The sequence below is a fragment of the Epinephelus fuscoguttatus genome, linkage group LG10 (genome assembly GCF_011397635.1).
Source record: "Epinephelus fuscoguttatus linkage group LG10, E.fuscoguttatus.final_Chr_v1".
NCBI classification, from domain to species: Eukaryota; Metazoa; Chordata; class Actinopteri; order Perciformes; family Serranidae; genus Epinephelus; species Epinephelus fuscoguttatus.
In genome coordinates this window covers 17,547,606-17,560,539 of record NC_064761.1, presented here as the reverse complement: position 1 = coordinate 17,560,539, position 12,934 = coordinate 17,547,606, and the positions used below count along the sequence as shown (strand labels likewise).

At 41.2% G+C, this 12,934-nt stretch overlaps 1 protein-coding gene across 1 annotated transcript in view; it reads right to left on the bottom strand.

Annotated features, from left to right (window-relative positions):
- Positions 1-1,034: 1,034 nt before the first annotated feature.
- fcho1 (FCH and mu domain containing endocytic adaptor 1) overlaps positions 1,035-12,934 on the bottom strand; it is a 79,559-nt gene continuing 67,659 nt past the window's right edge. Inside the window, exons 18-27 of the mRNA XM_049586935.1 lie at positions 10,783-11,901; positions 8,051-8,157; positions 7,444-7,639; positions 6,765-6,879; positions 5,824-5,979; positions 5,606-5,738; positions 5,213-5,409; positions 3,957-4,021; positions 2,479-2,646; positions 1,035-1,903 (exon numbers count right to left, since the gene is read on the bottom strand). Coding sequence (XP_049442892.1) covers positions 1,875-1,903; positions 2,479-2,646; positions 3,957-4,021; positions 5,213-5,409; positions 5,606-5,738; positions 5,824-5,979; positions 6,765-6,879; positions 7,444-7,639; positions 8,051-8,157; positions 10,783-11,901 — 2,285 coding nt within the window. The 3' untranslated portion in view covers positions 1,035-1,874. The remainder of the gene's footprint in view (positions 1,904-2,478; positions 2,647-3,956; positions 4,022-5,212; positions 5,410-5,605; positions 5,739-5,823; positions 5,980-6,764; positions 6,880-7,443; positions 7,640-8,050; positions 8,158-10,782; positions 11,902-12,934) is intronic.

Genomic DNA, 12,934 nt, shown 5'->3' with positions numbered 1-12,934 from the left:
TGGTTTGTTTACCTCAATAGATTTCTATGCTGTTCGGCTCAGATGACATGAGGCAAGTATTAAAAAACAAATGTAGCCACTGTTGCAGTCTGTGTCTCTCAATCCTGTTTCATTTCATGTAAATAGTTGTCCACAAATGGTTTAAATCCTGTGATAGCTCCTCCGTGTGCTGCATGGATCCACAGAGTAAGTCTTGATGCAATGACTCATATGTGCAGACCTGTGGGGGTTCACTCAACTGCCACAGAGTTGGGAATAAAAAATAATCGACGTAATGGATATAGGATATTACAACCTAAACTGGGATCTGGTCTGTCTCATCGAGCCTCATTTCGTGATAAAAAAAAAAAGTGGTTATACATTTCATCTTTGGAAGATAAATCAATATATGTTAGAGCGTTGGACCTGTAAAACCAAAACTCTTAGACAGAAAGAGGATCTCGTTGGCATCTGAGCCGGCACACGCTCCCCGACTTCAGATACTTTGACCTCATGCTGTTACTCAGATTAAAGTCTTATGTTCTGTTTGAATTAGATAGAAATATACAGTGCGTTATTTGGGGAGTTTGTCCATAATAAATTATATATATAAATATATATATATAAATATATATCTTTGTATGATGTAGAAAGTGTGTGCTCTGTGGCCTTCAGTCTTTGCCTAATCTCTCTCCTCACACTGTACTTGGTTGGTCACGTTGTATCAGAAGAAAATGCTTTGATGTGTAATTGATTAGACTGGCGTGTGTGATAAATTTGTTTTCAATCTCAATTGTTCAATGTGTAAAATTCAATTATTACTGTGGCGTTACTGTGCCCGAGTACGCTATTAAACTGTCACAAGAGAAATTCCTATTTATATGAACTACTCTGATTTGATTGACATCAGCTTTGTGTTGAAAATTGGTTTGGTTGATTTATTTTTCCCCTCAGATGATTTTGTTGTAGCGATGAGAATCCTTGAGCTTGAGTTATTTAAGGCTTTTTGTAACTTGTGCCTGTCACAGTAATTTGCCTTCAAGTGCTTTGGAGAAAAAAAAAAAGTAATTTCTGTGTGTACTTTGTAATGTTTTGTAAGGCTGTTTTAGATTTTTGGCGGAGGATTATTTTTTATTGAACTAGATTTGGTTCTTCTTACAAGTATACTGAACCCTTATTTTTGTGCATTTTTAAACCTGTTCTTGACTACACTTTAACTATCCTAAGGACAGATGATGGTCTGTAATAAACTGCATAGTTCAGCTGTATTTTGTACTTGGTCACAATGTGTAATAAATTGGTGTACACCAAAATGTTTGAGCACATTTATTTTTATCAAACATCAACATCACAAAACCTCTATTTGGAACAAACAGCAGATTTACAAACATTGCATTTTCTAAGGTTTGGTAGAAGATCTTTACTCACAAGTGACTCATTTGATCTTTTGAGATGCTCCAGAGATTTATTCCATACAGTATTTACATAATTGAAAAATCCTAGTTTCCATGGCAACTCAGTTCCAGACTTACTTTATTTTCCTTTCCTCTATAATTTAAGAAAAGTTCTGACATCTACCTCAGTTTGCAGTCTCAGAGCACAATGAACAGAGGAGATTGAATAGAAAAAGAGCTATCTTCCTGGCTCCTGCTAAAGGCAGGACTGAGTGTACAACACACACACACACAACTTAAATTAGAGGAAAAGAAGAAGAAAAGGCTTGGTCCTAGATCAGCAGGACACTGTCAGAAGTAAGTGCACGTCGTCCTTCAAGGCTGAGATGTCAGTCCTCAGTTTTAATGTCTTACCAGGAATAATCTCTCCTTCTGTCTGGCTGTTGACTTGAGAAAAAGTGTGAAGTCCTCTGAACCTGCAGCAATGGTCCTTTACACGATTCACAACGAGCAGCCAGCCATATACTTCCCTGTAAAACAAAAAGGAAAAGCAGGGCCAAAATAAGCCGAATAGGTTAATAAAAGAAGTCATAGTATGTCATAAATGTTATCTAAAAAAAAAAAAAAAAAAGTTATAGTATGTCATATAAAGCAATTTTAAAAAGCCATAGTAAAGTATGTCATTACATTTTGTAATAAAGTGTAGTATGTCATAAAGTCATAATGTTCTAAAACAGTTGTTGATAAAAAAAAAGTTATAGTAAAGTATATCATAAAAAAGTCATAAAACATCATAAAAGAGGTCATAGTATGGTATGTCAAAAAGTCATAGTTCTGTATAGTATGTCATATAGTATAGTCATTATAGTATAGTATGTCATAAAAAAGTCATAAAAAAAGGTCATATTATAGTATGTCATCAAAAAAGGTCATAGTATATTATGTCATTAAAGTCATAAAAAGTAGTATAGTATGTCATAAAAAAAAAGTCATAAAAAAGGTCATAGTATAGTATGTCACAAAAAGTTGATAACACAAGGCACATTCCCGCATCTCAGGGGGATAAATACACACGTCATATGTCTGAGTGTCTGTTCAGTGTCACCTGTGGCGAATCTCTTCTTGACCAGAGACATGCGGTAGCGGCTGCCCACCAGCTCCACGTCCATGCCCGACAGCGAGGCCCCGGAGCCCACAAACTGAACAGCCAGGCTGGGTGGAGGGCCTCGGGGGACCTCCAGGCACTGCCAGCTGGCACACAGAGTCCCTGAGCCTGAGACACCACCGACAGGCAGAGAGACACAGAGACATGAGGAACACCATTTCACAGCAATAACAAAACAAGATGTTATGTTAGCCATCTAGATTACATTTAACAGTTCAACAGCAGTTTCAACATCATGAGCTTCACACTGAAATACAGCCATGTTACTGCTGTTATCAAGACATCGAAAAAACTTTCCTTTTTCAACCACATTTAGCTCCGCCTTAACCGAGGAGTCTTATCTTTTGACGTCTTCATGGAAATGCCACAAACACTCCACGTTCATAGATTTATGATGTATGATAAAGGCATGCAGCATAAAAAGGAATTTGAGTAGAAATGCTGAGAAGATTTAGGATAAAGTACAGCTTCTTCTCAGTCGTCGTCAAGCTGAGAAATGTCTTGTCCAATGTGGCTGCTTCAGTTTACAAGACGCCCAGGAAAATGAATTAATTACTGACCCAACACTGCCACGCATTATTCATGTAGAGCAGCACTTTAACATTGTAGTGATAAAAGAAGCAGATTTTTCAGAAGAGGCAGGGAGGAGTTATGGTGACCTTTCAGTGCTTTGTCATTAGCTTATAAACCAGAGAAGTCCTCTAACTATAAACATTTTAACATCCAATCCATCACTGAAGGCTGTGAATAGTCTTTCTTTTTCTGCAGCTTCACATCGAGGTAATAATATATCATCATAAGAAAAAAAGAGCAAAATAAAAAGGAGCAATGTGGGTGTCTGATACAAAGAAGCATGCAGGTGAAGGAAACCTTGAGCTCCATTTTGATTTAATTTTAGACCTTCCCCATCTTAAATTAGAGCCTTGAAAGATTCTTTTATACACCGTCTCTTATCTGCGCGCCATTAGTGTCGTGAAATATGAGCAACAATCAATTTGACACAAAATAAAAGAGGAACATTTCATGCTTGTCTTTGTGTCGCCGGATGAGAGCAGCTGCCACGTTCAAATGCTAATGCTGCTGTTAAAAAGGTAATGATACGCCTTCAGACTTTGGCTTTTTAAAAAGAAAAGGATGTGGAGTGCAGAGATCTTAATTACTCATTTCTACATTTGTCTGACACAATGTGGAGATGTAAGCCCAACAAGGAGGAAATGAAGTAGAAAGTTCTGGCACTATTTTTAATGAGGAGGCAAATAGAAGAATCAGATGTTTGCTTATGATAGACACAAAACAGGCTGTCAGCTAGATGGATGTCAACGTGTGAGTATGTGCATCTCTGTGAGTAGGTTTCCTTGTTCAATGAGGAGTAAAGAAATAAAAGCAAAGAGGCAAAACGAAAGCAGCAGAGCTCTGACCTTTGCTGTGATTGGTCGGGGAGAGGTTGGGGAGTTTCCACAGCAGCCGTCTTTCCTCAGCGTTCCTGCAGGGGACAAATTAATAGTCAGTGCAGCCTAACCTGCTTCTTCAGGCCTTTTCACACCACGTCGCTCTCTGTCTGTATGCAGTCTTAATCCTCAATGACATCCTCCTCCTCCTCGTCATCATCGTCCACCTGAATGTTACTATCTGACCTGCTGAGAGTAGGTGTTATCTGAGTTGTGAAGTGATACTGTGCACTCTGTTCCTCTCTCTTGTTGTGGATGAACGTGTCCCGCAGGTCACGAGACATTTTCTTCACTGCTTCTGGGTCAGACACGCTTTTAAAGGCTTTTAAGGGCTGAGAAAAAACGCAGAATATCAAACCTCTTCCGAAAAACTTTAAAGACAGACTAAAGTTTCAGAGTGAAAAGGCCTTTCGTCTCCACCTTTTCCTTGTTCTGCATTACAGTCATCCTCACATTTTTAAATGGCATGTTACCGCTGATTAGCAAGTGTTTTTCATTAATCACTGTGTATACTGTAGAATATCAGAAAATACTACAAAGTGCCCATCAGAACAGTTTTGTTCTAGATTACCAATTTAGATAGTAACACAAAAACACAGACAACAATAAAACAACAACAACATATCCTCAATTTTGAGAAGCTAGAAACAAAAAATGATTGGTGTTTTTTAGCAGTACCAGGGGTGAAATTAAAAAATGCACTTTTAGTGGGTGTATTCTGACGTTTGACGCTGTCTGAGTGTCCTATTATTTAATATAGCGCGCGCTCACGGGCTGCAGGCAGGTCAGCCCTAGCTTCGTACTGGAGAAATGTCACATATTGAACATCCTATCACTTATTTAGACAAAAGTAGATCGGAAAATAGGGCCCAGGTTGAAAAAAAACATTCGTTCCCCTTTAACTCAAAACTGTTAGGATAACTGTAGACTCTTTATCTGGTCAGAATCAGGATTGTTTCTTGATAAATAAACTGTTTAGCTGCAGCCCTTATATGCGCACTATTAAAATATATTCAACTGTGATAACAGCTATGTGGTTTCATAGCTCACATATTTTGATTACATGGTTCATTTCTAATTATATTTGCACAATACAAATAATCTTGTTGATTATATGAATCTAGTAAATATCAGGGCAGACTCCTGGTAAGCCGGTTACAGGCGACTGACAGTTGAAAGTCAACAGAAGCTGCTTATTATCCGTCCATTACCACATCATCACTCACCAGGAGGCGGGCGGCTGGCACTGCAGGTCTGTGGCAGTGTGGTCTAATGGCAGCAGCACCTGGACAGCGGCGAGCTGGGTTGAGGGCGCGGTGGCGGGGCAGCAGTGGTAATCCAAAGACACCCGGGTCACGGTGCCGCTGCGCTGACACTCCGCAGACAGCAGAAGGGGAGCTCTACCCGGGTCCTGAGATGACACCTGAGAAAGCAGCGGAGGCTTTTAAAGTTTAATTGAGTTGATGTTAAATTAAGAGTCCAGAGCAGGTTTGAGTTAATACACTTCTTATTAACCATAACATAGAGTCCTGCAGTCAGAGCACAGCAGAAATGTTACATTCGTCTACAAAGATAGATTAAAGTATCAGTAATGGAGAATACTCATTTGAAATCCTGACCTGATACTTGAGCAGGCCAACGTTGTAGTATGAGGCCTGAGGGTTGAGTTCAGCCTCTCTCTGCAGGTAGAGCTGCAGAGCCTGCATGTTGAACCAGAAGTCTCTGGTGTCTGGGTCGCTCTGAGATGGATCACTGTAGAGATACAGAGACATGACGTCAAGGATCACATTATAGTCATTGAACACAGTTGTGACTCAACACGCAGAGGGCAGCTGACCTGTAGAGCAGCTTTTGATTTGGCAGGAAGTGATCGATCCTTGAGATGTTGACGAGCCTGAAGCTGAGCACGGGAGCGTTGGGGTTGGCTGTGAAGATCCGGGTGATGCCGGCAGGGAAGGACATCGTCAGGTCGCCCGTGATCTTCACCAGACAGCTGGAGAACGAAGGAAACGCACAGAGTTTAAATTAACAAGAGTACAACTAATAGACATTATAGATGTCATTAAATAGGAACTCACATTTTACACATCCCTGTCAACAAAAGTGCTCCTCAGCTGACGCAGAGCGTTGAATAATGCCCCACAAGGCAGTGGAGGAGGCTTTTCAAAGTCAGGTAATAATCAGATTTCATGACATTCTGAACAGAAAGCCTGGGCTACAAACTGGGTGTCAAAGACATGGGCGATTCTCAGACAGAGGAAGATGCAATCAACTGCATTCTGCAATAAAGTTGGGATATTTCTGCCTCTGCTGCTTTGATTCTGACCTTTTTTTCATTCGTCTTCCTTTCACAAGTCCCCCGTCTTTATGGTAATGCAATACTCAATCACTAAAGTACACCTTTAAAAAACCACTCCACTGATTTGGCATCACACTCCTTAAAGATTGTCAGACTCAAGATGGACAGTTAAAAAAAAGCATCAAAATTGATGCAGCAGAACCAGAGATATCTTTTCATATTCTATGTACTCTTCTTCTTCCTTGTCAAACATCTGCCGCCTACATTACCCACAATGCAACTCAACCACAGACAGTTCAGTTGGAGACATCACTTGAGGCAATTTATCTTCACCTACCTCCCTCTGTAGCCATGAAAGGCTTTAAACAACTTTATTCAACAGACTGTGATGTGTAAAAGCGAGTAGTTCCCCTTTATGATTAAGTTTTTTTGTGATCTCCTCTTTTTTTTTTTTTAAAAAAAGGTATTGTCATGCTCACCGGTTGTGTTGTCCACCTTTAAAGTAGGCATTTATATATTCTGTTATGGCTGCTGCCACTGGCCAGGCCTCCTGTGTGCTGAGGGAAATGGGGCTGGGGCCTCGTGACAGGTGCACTGCAGAGAACAGAGGTGATAAAACCGAGTCATGCTGTTAATACATAGCTGGTTTAACATCATTCAAGTCATGTTTAAAGTAGTAGTCCAACATTTTGGGAAATGCTTTTCTTGCAGAGAGTCAGATGACAATATCGATACCATTCTCATGTCTGTACAGTAAATATGAAACTAAAGGCAGCAGCTGCCTAGCTTCACACAAATACTGGAAACAGCTAACCTGACTTTTTCAGGTAACAAAATCTGCGGGCCAACACCTTTAAATCTCATTAATGAACATGTTGTGTTTTGTTTAACCATTTCATTAAATTGCATTTTTTTCTGGGAAGTTATGAGAGAAATTATTTCTTGGATGCAGGGATGTTGTTTCCCTTCCCTCTGCTTCTTGTTGCTATGCTTAGCTAACTGTCACCTCTTCATATTAAGCATACAGACATGAGAGTGGTATCAATATTTTCATCTAACTCTCTTCAGGAAAGCTAATAAGTGTATTTTCCAAACTCTCAAATGTTTCATCTGTCTCTCCATTCTGTAGCATAACTGTATTCATGTGCCGAGGCTTACACTGTCTTTGTTGATGGTCCTGGTGGTGGTAGGGCAGCGGTGAGGATTGGCCTGTCCTGGCAGGACTGGGTGCTCGGTTCTGACTCGCCCAGTCGTTGTCCCTGGCCTGAGGCCCCCACTCGCTGGGGCTAGAGGATGAGGAGGAGGTGAGGGAAGGGCTGGGCTCTGGCAGCGGGGAAGAGCACAGGGACCGGGACTGAAACACACAGGGACAAAGCTGAGTTAATACTGGTTACTGTTTTCATAGAGATGATGCCCCAAACATTTACATCGAGGAGAGAACGTCATCAATTATAAAGTAAACATGAATTTGATAATATATTTACAATTTTTACATTTTTGAAACATAAAAACCATCACAAAGGTAATATTCACAGTATCACAGTATCAGAGAGAGTTTGACTCAAATTGGGCAAAAAAAAAAAATTCCTGCAGAAAACAATTATCTGCAATCACTGACAGCTTTGTCTAATTTTTGATGCCCATCATATCTAAATAACAAAGTATTTAGGCAACTCTTTTGGGGAAAATAAATGAGACTTCAGGATTAAAGTTGTTTGTGATATTTAACTCAGTTGTATCAATAAAAGAATGATTATTAACTCACTCTCTCACAGCCGCTGAGTCGGCCTGAGGTCCTCTTGGCCCGGGCCGCTCTCTGAGGAGCAGCTGCGACTACTTCAGCTGTGTCCTGTCTGAAGTTATGCTTGGACCCTTTCAAACACACAGACACACAAGATGACTAAAAGCCAAATCTGAAATCACACAGCGAAACAAGATTATAGGAGACAGACATCCTCTGAAATCAGTCAGAAGTCGTGTTCAGAACAGCCGGAGACGAGCTGAGAGAGACGCGCTGCCAAACACAAGCTGGCACTAAACCTAAAAACATTTTATTTGTATTGGATTAATTGAGGGATTTAGCATGCTGTTGGTATCTGAATATTCTCCAGAAATTTTCCTCTTTATGAGAAAAGAACAAAAAAATTCTGCATCCCTTGCACTCTCTTTACGAGCAACGTTTCATAATTTGAATTCATGATGATATAATGTGAATTTTACCTGATTAATAAAGTGATTTACCTGTTAATAAAGTGAGTACAAGGGATCGACAGTGTTTGGAATTTCTTTGGTTTCTTTATTTATCTTTTACAGTCAGAGTTTTGACCCGATGTACTTGTCAATGGGACGTAGTGGAATGTAAGAACTTTAAAGTAACTGCAATGTCTCTACTGAGAAAAATAATTATATATGGGAATATGCAGACTCAGACATTAAAAATGTAGTTTGATATATATTTCTTTAAAGATCTAAGCAACTATCATGAAATGAGTATTTTTCTTTAAGATATTTTTTGGGCCATTTTGCCTTTAATGGACAGGACAGGTAAGCGTGAAGGGGGAGAGAGAGAGAGGGGGGATGACATGCAGCAAAGGGCCACAGGCTGGATTCGAACCTGGGCCGCTGCGGCAACGGCCTTGTACATGGGGTGCCTGCTCTACCACTAAGCCACCGACGCCCCGAAATGAGTATTTTTCATATTATTAATAATCTAAACAAATTAAGTTACAGCTGCAATTAATAATTGTTTTTGATGATAATCATTGATCAGTTGATTAATTTATTATTTCTTCAAAAACTGTCAGAAAACATTTTTTTCCCCGCAATTTCCTGAAGTCTTCAACCAGATAACTGTTGGCAATTCTACCTGACAAACTGTCTATTAATAAATTATGAAAATAGTCCCAGTCAATTCACAAATTAATCAGCCCTCGAACCAGTCAATCATCCTCACCCTGACAGCACGTGAATAAACAGACCCTTGGTGAACTAATAACCATTAAACGATCTGAGCTAACAGTTTCTGTCATCATCCAGGTAATACGCATATTTAATTCTAACAAAGAAAGAAGTCCTTGCAGCTAATTTATCAACTAATAAAAGAAGGTTTAGCTGAATAAGCCCTTAATGAACAACTGAGCAGGCAGGCCCCCGATAGAAAGATTAGGCTTCATGTTGACTAATTAAAAATGCTGTCTCAGTTCAGAGGTGAGCTTTTATTAGCAGTCAGAATTTAAGTGAAGTGTAGAAGAGTTTTTCTGCATCGTATGTGAAAGTATTTCCTGGGTCAATGGTTTGACCTCTGATTTATCAAGGAGGCAGATCTAGAATACTAAACACTTCATAATGTGTATGTTTTACAGTTACTATGGTTGACTTTGGAAAACAGTAAAAACTCAGTGAATCTAACTAAGGTCATTTTATTGTTAAGGTTTTAATTTTTCCCGAGAATATTAACTTATTTTCCACGATAGCCAACTTTTGGTATATTTACTGTATGATATGTTGATGTAGTTTAGCCTGGCTAATAGTTGACTATATGAGAAAGGACAACTTCCTGTTTGGTTGATTTTTTTCCCCCAGTCACACCATGACAAAGACTCAGTGTGGAACGAAGGTGGTCGATGTTCTCCTTTTATGGTGTTTAACCATATATGCTTGGCTCGACGGCAGTGTGCCTGAGGTGAGCTCAGTAGCTTCTCTTTTTCCTATAGAGTCTACCTTTCACTGGCCTCGACTACTGTAATGCCCCTCTGAACATGCAACCTCTGTAAATGGTCCAAAATGTCACTCCACTCGTCATTACTCTCCACTGGCTCCGTTGCTGGTCGCACTAAGGTCAAGTCATTAATGCTTGCTTATAGAGCACCCACTAGCATGACACCCACCAACCTGGACTCTCTTTCATTCAGTACAATCTGCAAATGAACAACTAGTAATCAAACAGTCACTTTAAAACTGCTACTGCTGCTCACTCGGTGGTGGAACAAGGCACTGAACTCCATTCAGTCGTCAGAATCATGCTCTGTTATTACAAATCGTATGAAGGCCTACCACTTACTCACCAAATACGTTCTTTCTTCCTCCCTCTTTATCTCTCGATTGACTTAAGTCTGATGCAAGTGAGCATTACAGCACTTATTCTTGAAGGCTTCTACTTGATATAGTGTGGCTTGGACTGTACCTCATTTGAGGGGTAGAGATAGCATCCTTGGACTCTTAGTTTGGTGGAAATGACTTCATGTTGGGACACGTGATGTTTAGATTTCAATCATACCTAAGAACCTCCTGTGAATGTGACAGGTTTTCTTTTCATTTCATCATATTGTTGACAGGGTGTCTCACTTTCGCATGTACCTTTTATCTATTTATGTATTTTCTACACCCTGTTTATTAATCATGTCTGCTCATGAAACCCTGTCATAATGAGTAAAGATCGACTTGCAGCCTGTCTCAATAAAAAAATTGAATGCCAGAAAAGAAAAAAGAAATCAGTACCCTTGTGTGAGGTGATACTGCACGATATCTGAGTGTTCAGATCCAGGCAGTCTTGATCTTTGTCTGTGGAAAAACACAGATCCTCCTGTGGTCCTGAATGCCTCGTGAGTGGAGGGGCGTTCCTGCGTGGCTCACTCTCTGATGATCGATGTTTCCTCCTCTCCCCTCCTCCTCCACCTCCCCCTCCCTCTCCTTTCCCTCCTCCCTCCTGTGTTTTGGAGCTGCTCAGCGTTCCAGAGACACTTTCACTAAACGGGTTGTGGACAGAGTTCCAGTGCATCAGCTCCTTCTTGGGCTGAGCTGTGGGCAAAGAGCTTGAATTAACATCAAGTACCAGCCTAGTGCTATTGGTAGAGCCACCACCACCACCACTACTGCTGCCGCTGCTGCTGCTGCTGCTGTGTGCAGGGATTAACCCAGCTGCTGCAGCCAGCGACGACTGGTGCGTTGGGCTGCCAATCATCGTGATTGCAAACGGGTCATCAGAAGTAACAGGAGGCGGGAGGCTCTGGTCTCGTTTCCTGTCTCTGTCTTTACGATTGGAGGAGGATGAAGAGGAGGAGGAGGAAGAGGTTGGGAGTGTCTTAGTGTCGACGAGGGCGATGGAGAATGGGTCCCCTCGCACCTCCATCCCCCTGCCCTCCTGGGTTGTGCGAGGTGGTGGGCGCGCCCAGGCATCAGACAGGTTTAAAGTCTCCTGGGTGACAGTCCTCTCAAACGCAGCGAGGAAGGGGTCCTCGGGGGGAATGTGTTTGCAGTTCCACACTGATGACTCCATCTCAGGGGGAGGAAGAGACTGGGAGAAAGCAGGGAACCGCATGGATGAGGGGTCCATATCTGGGGGGACACGAGAGGGACGTGACGAGGCGATGGACCAGACGCTGGCAGGGTCGTCCTGCGAGTGAGGGCTCCGACCAGGGGAGGGGTCACGGAAAGCAGAGAGGAAAGGGTCCGCAGGTCGTCCCAGTGTTTGTGTCTGCTCTTTACTCTGTGACACAGGAGGCCAAGCCGCCCAACCCACTGGCTCAGGGGAGGGCCCAAGGGGCTGATGGGAAGGTGAGTCCAGGCCGGAGTCCTCGACGTTCTCCGGAGAGGAGGAGTCAGACGAGAAAGCGGCATCTGACACACACATTAAACACATTACAGGGTATCAACACTATGCAGAAATTCAGACGTTATCAACACCAGCAGTAAACAGAGAACTTGTAAAAATGTAATTGGACAAAAAAGTTCAAAATATCAAACAGCTGAGCCTCATTTTACCAAATTGGCCCAAATATAACATTTTTTCCTGGATATTTCTTATGAAGAGTGGGGGTATATTAATTCTGAGCACTATACATTTACATATTCATAAAAGCAGGTGTTCTCTTTGAGCGGAGCAAGTACGCAGAAACCTCAAAGAGAGTCTGAAAAAATGATTCACAATCAGCGACCTCTTTATCAACAGGAAAAGAGTGCCTCTTTTGTCCAGATACAGCCTAAATTTGGTCTCTCCAATAGCCGTTTCTTTTGTTTCCTGCAGGTTAAAAACGTTGTAAAGCAGTCTCTTGTTCAGTTTGACACGTTACCCCCTCCAACACACTTCCTACAACCACATCTCTCACATCCCTGTCTGTGAACATCTGATATCCCAATCTGTTGTAGTCATCTGAAGGAGGTTTGGAGTAAGGAAATTGGTTCCGACTTTATCTGATGAGCTTTGGGATGAAGGGATGGAGGATTAAAGAGCGTTCTATTAATGCGAGACTTCAGCCAGTTCACTTTAGAAGACCGGACCTAATAGGATCGAAGGACAATTGTAAAAAAAATAAATAAATAAATAAATAAAAAATTAAAAAAAAAGCTCATCCTTTCTGGGCTTGGGAGGAAATATTTCATTTACTCAGTATAATCATTGGGGAACTAATGGACCAGGCTGTGTACAGTACTTGCTGTTTTGGGATGTTCTGAATGCTCCCTAAAAACTGCCATATGAGACCCAGAAGGCTTTAATGTTTTTTATGATTATAGCTAAAAGGGTTATTTTAAGACAATGGATATCTACCTCCCCTTCTTGTGTTAAGAAGTGGCTCACTGATATGATTCCTATCCTTATTTAGGGGAGATTAAATACTTGTCATCTGAGTCATACCGCACATTTGGGGTCCAT